A 12,857-nucleotide genomic window follows, 5' to 3' on the forward strand; every position below is an offset into this window, starting at 1 on the left:
TTACTGATTTTATCTTCAATCACTTCAACTTCAATTTCTGTAAAATCATCACCCAGATGCATTTCAGTCTGCCCGGGTTCTCCATTCAAGGAGGATATGCGCTTGATAAATTAATTAAAAATTCAATTGCATATCAAAGGCCTGCCTTACACTAGGAAATCCCACACCAGAGAGCCTTTGATGCTGCAGGTTGAGAAAGGGGCTGAGTCAAACAGGCAGAGCACAAGGGGGCTTGAGGAAGGGCTGCATCCTGATTTCCTGTGGTCTTTGGTCTCCTTCCTGTCCCCTACACTTCCTGCAGAATAAGGTAATCTGGGTATGACATCAGAAGGCAAGGGTCACTTCTTCCAGGGACTGGGATTGCACTGCTTAACCCAGGCTTTCTATCATTCAATCCTCTGAGGTCTTTTACATATGAAAGAGGATATCCTCACTATCCTTCGTTGACTCATTTCCGGCCTTCAATGACATCAGGAAGAATTTATTGGGACTCTATTAGGAGAGCAGCCCTCTGCCAGAGGCAAAGACAGGTGTTCTAAGGCCCAGGAAAGCTATGCCCCAAGCCATCCAAACCCATCCAAACGGCATGTTTGGGGTGACTTTCTTCAGGACCACGGCCTGCAGTGGACCTCACAGCATCCACTGTCCAAAGCAGACAGGTCTCCAGGTCTCATTGCTCGAACAACTTGGAACCACATTCTTACAGTCCTGACAATACCTGCTATCCATGCGTTTGCGCATTACTACAACTATGATGAATACATGGCACCATTCATTTTTCATTTAAAGGACTTTTTTGCAGATGTTCTGCACAGACCAGGCACAAACGGGAGAGCTGCACATAAAGTCATATAGGTGGACAGCTAGGGACATTTCCAGAGCATTCTGTGCATGAACATCGAGAGGTGGCAAAATAAGCTGGATAATGATTGTAGTTATTACAAACGACATGAATACTGTATCCAAATCACAGGGAAGGAGGTAGAAGATGGAGGGATGATAATGATAATGATGTGTTATTTATATAACGCCTTAATCCAAAGCGCTGATGGTGACTTAAGGGGCTAGAGCGGGAGTTATCACCATTTACCTATGGAAGAGCAAGGGTCATTCCAGGGTAGTGGAAGAGTATATTGTAAGTGCTATCATCCTGAGGTAGGTGGAGTAAGGAACACATCATGACACAAGTATGTCATCACATCTCTAAGAGACACCCAACAGAGAAAACAGAAGGAGTCATTTGTGGGCTAGCATGGGCATGTAAACAGCCTTGCACAAAAATAGAAAGGTGTAGTTAGGAAGCATGGCAGGGGAGTGAGCAGTCAGTTGCTCTTCATGGGCCTTATTAGGTTTCCAACCAAGGGAACAGATGAAAAACATTTCTATGGTAACAATGCCCAATGCATGCAAACTAGCCAATCTGAACCCTCAAAAGCCATGGCCAAAGGAAGTTGGGGGCAGGAGAACAGGGACCAAATAGTTGCATTAGGTGGTAGTTAAGCTAGATGTGATTGAAGTGGCAAAGCAATAGGGGGGTGTACAAAGTGGTTATGACTAGCAGTTAAGCCTTTCACCGTAGGTACCAAGGAGGAATATGAGAGGGCAGGCCTGGGAAGCAGTGTATGCTAGGAAACCAAAGACGTGTGACTATGAAGCAAGACAGGCACAGATAGCATGACAGGAATAGTATCAGGGGAGGAGGACAGGCACAGTCATTGGTAATTTGGCAATCATTAGACGTTATTAGTTATATCCATAGCTGTCAGCATGTCAGATCAGTGCCAGCATGTCTGGAGTTTATTGAAGAGCAAAGTCCTCAGTTCTTTCTTAAACGAAGAACGCTTGATGAGCGATGGGGCACACCATAGTTCAAGATACTTGGAGCACAGCCTGAGATAAAATGTCTCACAGTATGATTCTTTCTCAATTCTGGGATTTCTAGGTGAAATGTTTCTGTGTTTCACAATGCCTTACATCCTCAGCGATCACAAGATTATATTTCAGGTTTTTTGAGGGCTGTTTTGGAGACACATTGCATGTCACTTTGGAGCCACCGTAGCCCATTAAAAACAGGTGGGATATGGACAAAAAAGCAGAAGACTGATATCAGACAAGTTGTACCATATTGGGTGGCCCTCATAAGTTCAAGGTGGGTTCTCTGGGGGCATGTCGGCAGGCTGTTTCCAGAGTCTTGCCTGTAGGATTACGCATTATTCCTTCTCTGGGGTGGGTGTTTTGCAGATTTATGGCTGCCTCAGTTTGAACTGAGTCCCCTTTAGTATGTTTTTGCTTATGTGACTATATAGGTGGCATTCCTAGAGTTGGATCATTTCCAAACTCTGAGAGGGATGCTATCCAATTTCAGATGTGGGGATTGGATTGTGACAAAGAAATCGCAAGGAATTCCATCGCCCGTGGGTTTCGCTTCAGGTAATGCAAGGGCATCCAGACTTTTATTTTCCCTTTATTTTCAGAAAGACAAATGATGTCTTGTTTCATCGTGAACTTGAGGTAAAGCTGAGTGTCATTTGCATACAGATGAATCCTGAGGTTCCTGTCACTTGCCAGGTCATCTAGGGGTTCAATGCCTATGTTAAATAAGATGGGAGATAGGAATGAGCCCTGTGGGACACCATGAAGTGCCAGAGAGGACATGGAACATTATTCAATGTTCACACTTTTTTCACGATCTTTGAGGAACGAGGAGAATATTTGAATATTATTCCATTGACCCCAAAGAGCATCTTCATGGGTTTAAATAGGATCTGGTGATCCAGGTTATCGAACTCTGTGGATAGAGCAAGGAGTACAAGTAGACAGGCTGCTCTATTTTCCCAGATGCCTAGTGCATCATCTACTGCATGTGGCTACATATCTGGTCAGTTGCATTGCTAAAGGATGGTAATTGATTTTATCCAGAGAGGGGAGACCATTTTATATATGCTGGGTCGCTAGAAGGTTTCTATAACAGAGGGTTGACCTGGCACACTTTAAGCCTATGTGGGAATTCACCATAAATCAGCAACAGGTTGATTTGGAGCCAGAAAGCTTCGATAGTTTTGAAAGACTTATCCACCAGTGAGATGGTCATTGGGTCTCGTGCATGGTTCAAGGGTTTGAAGGCTGGGTAGGCTTTTTCAGGGAGTGCAGTGAATACTAAGATTTCCCAATGTTTCTGATCTTGGGTGTGGCGGAATTGATCTCATTGAGGGGTCTGCTAGCTTTCATCTCCAGTCTGATTCAGTAATTCTTCTCTGTGATGAAATGTGCAAAGCCCTGAAACTTCTTAATGGATTGAGGGAGCACTGATTGGGGCTTGTTAGTAGTGGCATGTTTTACTCCCTCAAATAATTTCGTTGGATGGTTCTTTGCATCATCGATTTGCGGCCTGCTGTGGATACCTTTGCATCAATTATGTTTACTTTGTATGCCTTGCATGCACCCTGGTGGTCATGAAGGTATGGTATTGTTGAGAGGCCTTTAGGTACCAGAAGCCGGATGGGCCTGTCTTCCGTCATTAATTTCTGCCAAAAACCAAGGCACAGCTTGCTAAGGTTAATTGCTTGTAAGGGTAAGCGCAAGCTCACCAATGATCTTTGATAGAGTGTTGTTGGACATAAACGTATTTTTTGTCCTCTCAGTTTCTCTAATTATAGATTCCAAGGATTTCACCTAAATGTGATCATATGAACGTGCTTTGAGATTGTAATCCATGATGGCAATATTTCAGACAATGTCAATTTAAAGGTCCAATTTTTTTATAACCTAGCCGTTTTTTGTATATTCACACTTTTGTTAAAACAAATTAAGGTCTGTTTTGCTACAAAAAAGTTCTGTATTTTGAAATTACTTAAAATGTACTATCAGTGTCTCTCTGGTTTTCAATGTAAACAATCCAGTGTCTTCAACTTTCAAATATAAGAGGACTCTAAAGTTGTCTGATATTTGGCAATTTGCAGTTGTTCTAATGTTTGTCAATTCAACAGCTTGACACCATGAAAACATAGAAGACATATTGATCCTAGTGTCGGAAGTTGACCCCCAATTGAGCAGTAGCTGCGGGCAGAGTGACGTGCCATATGTGGCCCTTCTCTGCCAGATGCAGCCATAGAGCCGGCACATGCAGCACGTCCTACTGCTACCTTGGTGGCCGCTGTTGGCACTGCCAATGGGGAACTGGAGACTCTCTCATATCATGCCAAGTCCCTTAGTGAGCAGGAAAAGTCTTGCAATCTCACAGTCAAGCATAATGCCATCCAGTGGACCGTTGTATTTCTAGATGCATGGACACATTTTCCGGTTTCAGATCTTATTTTGGCATCTCTGCAGACGTGTTGTTTTTTATTTTCTCTCTCTGCACAAAAGTAAACTCGTTTGACGAGGTCCTGCTGGAAATTGATCATTCAGGAGCACAATATGTTGCATCAGCTTGTGCTAAGAAATGTTTCTTAAATTACACCCTGGTCAGTTTCGAATTATGAGTGTGAATTTGAGAGCGGACAGAGAAGGTGGCTTGGGGAGTTATATAATTCATACACAATGCACATTATCTAAATCATCTGTGAGGAAGGTGGTATGCTCCAAAACCGCTGGAGTGCAGCACTCATGCCATCACACTGCCCTCGCACAATGGGTCACTGCTTCATAGCAAAATCACAAAAAGGTGCGCAACACCACATTATGTACTCGGGTTTTACAGAAAACTCGCAATGAGGGATTGGATTACAACAGTTGAAACAAAAGGCATCCTCCAATGGGTGGGCTTTGTCAAATTCCCTACCGATTCCGGCATGGGCAAAATCAAGTTCCAGTGGATGCTTGCCTAAAATTAATTAGCAGTGCCTTCACCCAGACACACTTCGGTCTTTCGTACCATCTTCTGACTCACTGTGCGCGGCAATTTTCCATAGCATTGCCTAGGGATCCATGCGTGAAATTAACACCGTACAAACTGTGGCTCCCAGGACGCAACACATTAAAATGTGTGGTGCGTGGTGCGTGGGTGCTGCTGGACTGTCAGTCTCTAGATGCCTATGGGTAGTTGTATTCCTCAGTCACACTAAAAAATGCAGCAGCTAGCGGCTCATTTCCTTGTTAGTGAAATTATTGAAGTTATTGACCTGAATCTCCAGTTCAGGGATCCTGTTGAACAATAAGCAACTAGGCCAGGAATGTTTCAAATGAACAGTGAGAAGTGAAAGACTATCCATGGCAGGAAACCTGCTCATCCTTTCATGTAAGTCATTATGACCATTCGCAGCCAACTGATAACATTGGTAAATTGCAATGTCATTTTGTGATCCTGCAAAACAATTTTTTTTTTGATTGATCTGAAATAATTTTTATTTCGTCATTAAATCCGTAGTATATTAGTGTTACGAGGGGGGTTTGGCAACACCAGTGAGTTGAAGAGCTAAACAAAACCTGTCAAAATCACACATCTTGGATATTCCTATTTTGGAAATAACTGTGATAACCTCTAATCGGTATCAGGTAATAATATCGCCATATATATGGTCGCCGTAAATAATATCGCAGGGAAAATGTTGTGGCGATATTATTTGGGTGACCATATATATGGCGACAGGGGAAAAAAAATGTTTTAAAAAAAAAGAAAAAAAAATGTCAGGGTTGCGGGGGTGTCCCCCGCATATTCCATGCAATAATGTTGCCACTAAAAAACGACAATTTTTCGGCGAGATTTTTGCATGGCGAGATTTATGTGGCGACATTATTACATGGAACCCTCTAATCAGAATTGAAATCCTTTAAATCTAACTGCAATTTTAAGTCTAAAGTTAGACTGTTTGTATTACCTTTGTTTATCATCACCCTAGGCACATTAGCCAGCCATTCAGCCATGGCTGAATGCATGCCTTATTTGTCAGTGAAACGCCACATTCCATGGCTGGCTGGTGGCTTCTGTGCGCTTTCATCTGCTTACCCCTAATGCGCTCCATCTTCCATGTCTCTCCTTCCTTTGCCTCGGTGACCTCCACACTCCTCCCTCAATGCCCAAAGCTCTCATTCCCCACACGTATGTGTCACCATCGCAGTTTCTGATCTTCCTGCTCCGCCACCACTGCAACCATAGAAACGTGCAAAGGCCTTGTTCTCGGTTGCTCTTTTCTTTTTCTCTTGCAGCCATCTTGTTCGGGGCGTCTTTCCTTTTCATGAAGTAAAGCTCATGCGAGTGTCAATTCATAAAATGCTTTATTGTTACAGCCATTCTCAAGTGCTAATGATAACAATGCCCTTTTCGGTGGGGTAAGGAACCGCCACACCCATGCTAATATCCTCTCTTTGTTCATGTCATTGCCTTAGGATAGCGGGTAATTTACCTGATGGTGCGCCAACCTTGAATGCCAATTTTGTTCCAGTGAACCAATTAGGAAAAAGAATAATCCATCCATGAGTACAAACAAGATGGAATAATCATGCAACTGCAAACCACATTGAACTTAATATCTAGGTACCATCCCAAATACAGTTGTACAAGACAATTGTCCTAAAAGAGAACTACATGGATAAAGAGCAAGCGATCCACTCTGTTCTTTCAAACAGTGTATTTCTAGATGTCACTGAACACCTTTTGTTCTGTACATTTCCGCCCTGTTGTCTGATTGGACCTAATGCCTGTACATCTGCCCACAGCCAGAAGACTTAGACCCATTCCATGATGGCCTCGATGACCAGCGGTATCCCGGTGACGTCCCAAGTCCCAAACTCAAATACCCTCCATGCAAAGAGAGCAAAAAGGATTTAATAACGTGAGTATTACACTAAGAGAAATACTGATATTCCGCTTTCTCGGTTTTGTGTGTTTGAATGACAGATCTCATAAATGTTTTTTTTTCCTGAAAGCAAAAAATATGAGATGAACAAATGAATGCATTTTATGCCTCCACCTTGCCTGTCGAGTGATAGGCAATATGCTCTTGGCTGCGCATTGGGCCCTTTTAATGAATACAGTGGGAATTATCAATAATTTAGCACCATGGTGCAGTCTATTTTTGGGGTTCTTAAAGGATAGTATTGGACCCAAAATTAAAACAGTCATTTGTTTTCTGCTTTTATTTGGAAAACAAATCCCCAAATCAGACAATGATGCAATGGGTATGGGACGAGTGTGAGGATGTGTTGTCTATGGTGTATATCTGGTCTGATGAACATTTTCCTTCCATAGCCATGGCTTAGAGTAGGCCCCCGTGAACAAATGTACTTGACCCCTGAATCATACATCTTTTTAATGTGTTTGTTGTTTGGGGAACCTCCTAAACATTTAAAGGTTCAGAAACGCCCAGGGGAATTTTTATGAAAAATAAAAGAGGGTGGTCAGGTGCCACAGAGTACTCAGGCCAATATAGTGTCTATTTGTTTACTAAAAGCAATGATGTATATCTACTTTGAGCTTCAATCTTAAGTAGACATAGTAGAAGGACTACACAGTTACTCCTTTCAGTAGTATGTCTACTAAGAAGATGTTCTTAGGTGTGCGATGTCTGAAGGTTTCACATTCTGCAGTTTCTGCAGCCCAAGATAATGCAACACTAGACACTATGGGCATTATTATGAACCTAGTGATAATGACAAAACTACGAGACCTTTCAAATACCACTTAATTTTAAAATACCAGTTTGATATGTTAAAAATAGGGGTTATTTAAAGGACCACATATTTTACCATTATAACTAGACTCATAATTTGCCCATAGTGTCTACAGTTGCCTCACACCAGGCTGTGAAACAGGGAATTGTCCTGGCACCCCACATCTCAAGAACAACTTAGGTGCAGCAAAACAGATAGTAGCCTCTTGTCACTGGTTTGCCTTATCAAAGTTAATGCTCACGTGTGTTTCTTTTCTCCAATAAAGGGAAGATTGGTAAGACTAGAATAGCTGCACATTATGTAATGTATTGTGGTGCAGAAAATGATTTTATTTGGCCCGCTCTGCACATCCATCTTCTAAAGAGACTTTCGAGAATGTTACTGCTTAAATGGAGATGTGAAGCAGAGATGATTTTCGGCCCTGAGGGCACACAATGGAGATTGACATACCCTTAAACCAGAGAACTGGGGCAAGTGCTGAAGGTGAAAAGGGTAGCATTGCTCCTGACATGGAAAAGTAAAACTGCAACTTGGTTGACAAAATGGGTTTCTTAAATCTTCAAAAGACTGACCAAGTCTCACACAGGTTTATACAGATAAACACACTCCCCTCTTAGTGGACCGCACTAAGATATTAAAAAGGTAGACCCCATGTCCCCATGAAGGAAACAGACTTTTTTTAATTCTGCAGCGCATTTCATACTTAATTTGTGGAAACTGAACAAGGCAATCTCTTGTTATTTGCAGGGTTCTCCTACTTTCTTAGTCCCACCAACCGCTATTTCAAGTGGTGTGCCCGCAAGGTGCACTTATGCCTGAATTTGTTGGTCAGACCTATCATACAAAATGGATCCTGTTCATCACTAAGCATGGATGGTCCTTCACATAAGCGTCCCACAGGAAATTGTGGGACACAGGGCCAAAAGTGTTTTGATTTTGGGGTTACAACCTAGACCCACACACGCCCTGTAAACACTTCCATGAGTCCCCTGCTCCCACCCGGTCCTTGTGACCTCATCCTCTCAGTACCCCGATATAAGATGCTCCACTGTTCTTCAGAAGCCTGCCCTGCTTCTGTACGACTTTCGGCTATGCTATGGGGTCATACAGGGGACGACAGCAGTGTTCCCTCCCTCGCAGGGCTGTAATGTTTACTCCTCGGCGACGTTCAACTTCCCTGAACACATTTCCGGAAACACGTTCAAAGTTCAAGGAAATAAAATACACCAAATCTATTTCCCCAGCACTGTTTATAACGATAATGGTAGACTAAGTATAAGCACATGATCTTCATTCCCCCATGTAAAGGTCAAGAATCCAGCTGAGAATATTCACATTCACATGGACATCTCCAGCTAAACTTCTGCCACCAAATGCCGCCCAAATAAATCGTCGGAACCTAAATAGATAGGTACTTGTATCTCTTTCTAAACGATCTCCCTTCCTCCAATCAGAGGAATGTGCAGATAATCTAACAAAAAGTACCTGATGCGTGTCTCAAGGGCTGCAACCTGGAGTGTATCTTGAGCGTGGCCTTCATGCATTGAAAATGCATCAAGAACACAGTCCTTTAATGAAGCATATTATTACCCGGTCTGCTAAACAGAAAATTCAATCTACGCTCCGATTGGAGTGATTGCCAACCTTACCTCACCTATAATCCTGATCACCTTAAAGCACGTCCGTTTCCTTTCTCCCGTCAGGTCGCCATGGAAAGAGAGAGGGAACGATATGTAGTCCCTTCCCCATTCCATGGCGGCCATTTTTTTGTTTACTTTTTTTCCTTTCGACTAAATGACCGCATGGAAAGGGAGAAGGGACTGCACGTAGTCCCTTCTCCTGAGCCCCGGTGGGCATTTCTTTCGCTTTTTTTTCTCGACTCAAGAAAAATTGCAATTAGTACCCGGTACAACGTGCCGTGGTACTGATGGCAATATGACCCTCGGAGGGGTGCCATTAGCAGTCAGTCGACGGGTAATGGCCCCCCTCCTCAGGTCATATTGCATAATTACTTGACAGGTATAGAACTGTGTTCATAATACAGTGCTCATCCTGCACACCCTCCTTTTCCAATCTTGGGGCGATTCTCTCTTTCATCTCATAATTTTCAACTAACTCTAACCCTGCTGCTAAGTGCCAGGGTGCAGCTCTCCTGATCATGATTTGAGAACTGCTGCACGTGGCTTTCTTTGCTGCACAGTGATCATCCACTAACCAGAGCAGGCGTATTGCAGTATTTGACCAAAATCACTCTTTAAGTGTATTAAGTTTATAATCATAATCAGATGGCTGACTATTATCAACTTAAGTGAAAATAATTGTACTGTTCTCTACTGCAGCCAATCTGCGCGTGCAAAGCTGCTGTTTTCATGTCATGTGTGGTTAGAAAAGCTGAGAGTACCACTCAGTGCACTCACTTGCATTCCTGACATGTCTTACAGTCTCTCTGGTTGCCCGCTGGCGGACAAAAGCATTCGAAACATGATGGCCACCAGCTCACAGGAACTCAAGTAAGATTCTCATACTGTGCCAATCGCAATGAGTAGTAATTAGTCGCCACTCTGGCCGCTGTTGACATTCACCATTTGGGCATTTGGTAAACTATCAAAGGACCCCATTGAGGGTTCATAAGTATAGTTTCTTCAACACAACGTTATTATCAGAGGTATGTGTATGAACTGCAAATATCAAAAGAAGTTGTTGTGATGTAAATAACATGATTTGCTATATTATTTGTTATTATGCTGTGTTATAATTTCTATTTAGGATTCGTATAGCGAAACGAATGTTTACATGGGAGTAATAACGCAACATTAAAACATGTAATCAAGTTGAGGTACGGGGGTGTGCAATACCTAATGGACCCAATTCACAAATACATGTTTGCCCCAAACGGATTCTTTTTAGAAAATTATGCGATTGGTACATTTGAACAAAATGCAAATCTAAGACTTGAACATGGTCAAATTGGAGAATGGAAAATAGTTGATGAGTTCCTCACGAATGGTAAATCAAGCAGTATAGAAGGACGGGGAAAATCTCTTAAATAAGCAATTTGCTAGTGGCAAAGGATAGGCAATCCAAGTGAGGTGTATAGCCAAACAGGAGCTCCCGCCACAGAAAGCACGCCGAATCCCAACGGTGGAATAAAAGAGTTGCACGCATGTTTCCATAACATAATGTTCTGCAACAGGGTCTAAGCTGCGAATGCCATGGGCACATTGGTCCACTATTTCACGTGCCATTCGTTCAGTGGTGCACCAAAGGATATGTCTGAGGAGACAGAGAAAAAGGCAGAGGACTTTCCTAATGCAAATATACAGTAAATCAAGTCAGCCAAACTATTGCATTACACAGAGAATATACTTTCCTGAACAATTTAAGAGAAATCTTTAGATATGAAACCCATCTTTTATATACATTGTTACACATATACCGTCAAAGATGTCTTCAATCCCTAACATTTGTGACCACAATTGTTCAGCCCTCATGGCCTTGTACAGCGGAATGATAAATAGAGGAACACCAAGAAGTCAATGGCAGGAGGAAAGGAACAATGCACTTGATTGGAAATGGAATTAAGTGCCAAGGACACGGCTGCTCCTCCTAGGTGGCATGGGATGGGAGTCCCCACTATGAGCATTTCCCTTGGCATACAGGTGTATCAGAAAGGAATGATAGTGATGAGTATAAGAGAATCAATAGATTACACATGTTAAAGATCAATACTAATAAAGACAGTAATAACAATGGAATTAATGACTTGTAACTGATAGCACTACTACTACTAATATTATCATTAGTAATACTAATAATCGTAATAATACAAATAATAATAATAATGATAATGATCATAATAATAATAAATAGCAGTAGACACCGCAGCTAGTAACACTACATATCCAAATAATGAAATCTGCTTTATTCTGTCCAATGCTTTACTCTTATCCCTCATTACAACATATTGCATTGCTATGGATTGTTCACGCCACTATACAATTTGCAAGCAAGCAAAACAATGTAGTTCTCCCATAACCATTAAATTACTTATAACATTTACAATGCTCTCCCCCAGCCCCCCATACACATTTATTTTTAAATGCAGGAAAATGCCCAGGCTAAAAGGTGGGCCAGTTCCATCATAGACTACAAACAATTCTGAATCAGCCACAAGATTTTGAGTAAAACTGCCCAAACAGTGCCACATAAAAGCAGCCATCAGAGCTCTCCACTGACTGCCTGTGGAATCCACGAGCAAGTTTAACAATGGCTGCTTTATTCACAAACCATATCAAGCCAGGGCCCATGGTGCTTCCCGAAAATAACCTGGCACTACATTCTGAGTAGGTTGTTAAGGTCACTCTGCTCCAACCAGCTCCAACAGCGGTCCTACATATGACCTAACCATGAACATGTATTGCTGGGTGCAGTGGGCCCTAGACTCTAGAACACTCCTAGACCTAACCCGAGGGCAGGCCTGGATCACTTGAAAGTCAGAAAACTGCTGAATACGTAACTCTTCAATCAGGTATTTGGCTGATACTGGTATAGACAAACTACGGCAGAATGCCAGGTAGGGGTTTTCCCCTCATCAGGCTGGACACCAGGCTTTTGAGTTTTCCAATTCAATGGAAGACATAATGCACTTTTTGCCTTGTCTTCCTCTTTCCTCTCACTCTTCTTCAAAGCATTCCCAAGTGACAGCAGGTGATATGTAGCATGGTATAAAACCTTGAAATATGTAAATAAATGAATAACCCCTGGGGGGTGGCTAGCAGTCATGAAGTAGGGAGGTGTCTCCTGTGAGCTCCCGGATAATTTGCCCAGTGATAACCTTCCCACACGATATTCGCTGAATTTCAAGTCAAAATAGAGACCAGGGCTAGTCATTGCGACAAGGCAAAATCTTACGGCTGGGAAGTTTGTGGAGGAGGAGGAAGAGCTGATCGAGCCTGAAGCCCAAAAAGCCTGCTATTGAGCCTGTGGCCTGATGGGGGAGGGGCGTGCTGCTCCAGGAATATAGAGGCCGTGCTGCGAGTGGTCTCGGCAAACGGGGCATTCTGTTTGTCAGCGGATGTTCAGAGGAAGAAGGGCCGTAGCTGGCGGCTCTTGGTGTGTAGTGGCACGGTAGCCCTGTGGCAAGCATTGAAGTGGGACATGCAGTGAGGGGGGCGCAGACGTGCCCCTGAGAGTATTGGTAGCAGAGCAGGAGAGTTCTGGGGAGGGCTCTGAACGTGGAGGCCACGCGG

The 12,857-nt window shown here is 42.9% G+C and overlaps 1 protein-coding gene across 17 annotated transcripts in view; it reads left to right on the forward strand.

Annotated features, from left to right (window-relative positions):
* Positions 1-12,857, forward strand: part of MYT1L (myelin transcription factor 1 like) — a 1,655,431-nt gene that overhangs the window by 1,427,536 nt on the left and 215,038 nt on the right. For all 17 annotated transcript variants that reach the window (XR_011260403.1, XM_069606035.1, XM_069606050.1 and 14 more), the window contains 2 exons: positions 6,655-6,770; positions 10,050-10,118. Coding sequence is in view for 16 of the 17 variants with exons in the window: in XM_069606035.1 (XP_069462136.1) it covers positions 6,655-6,770; positions 10,050-10,118 (185 nt within the window). In the remaining variant the exon portion in view is untranslated. The remainder of the gene's footprint in view (positions 1-6,654; positions 6,771-10,049; positions 10,119-12,857) is intronic.

This window comes from Ambystoma mexicanum, chromosome 4p (assembly GCF_040938575.1).
Source record: "Ambystoma mexicanum isolate Mex_15411 chromosome 4p, UKY_AmexF1_1, whole genome shotgun sequence".
NCBI classification, from domain to species: Eukaryota; Metazoa; Chordata; class Amphibia; order Caudata; family Ambystomatidae; genus Ambystoma; species Ambystoma mexicanum.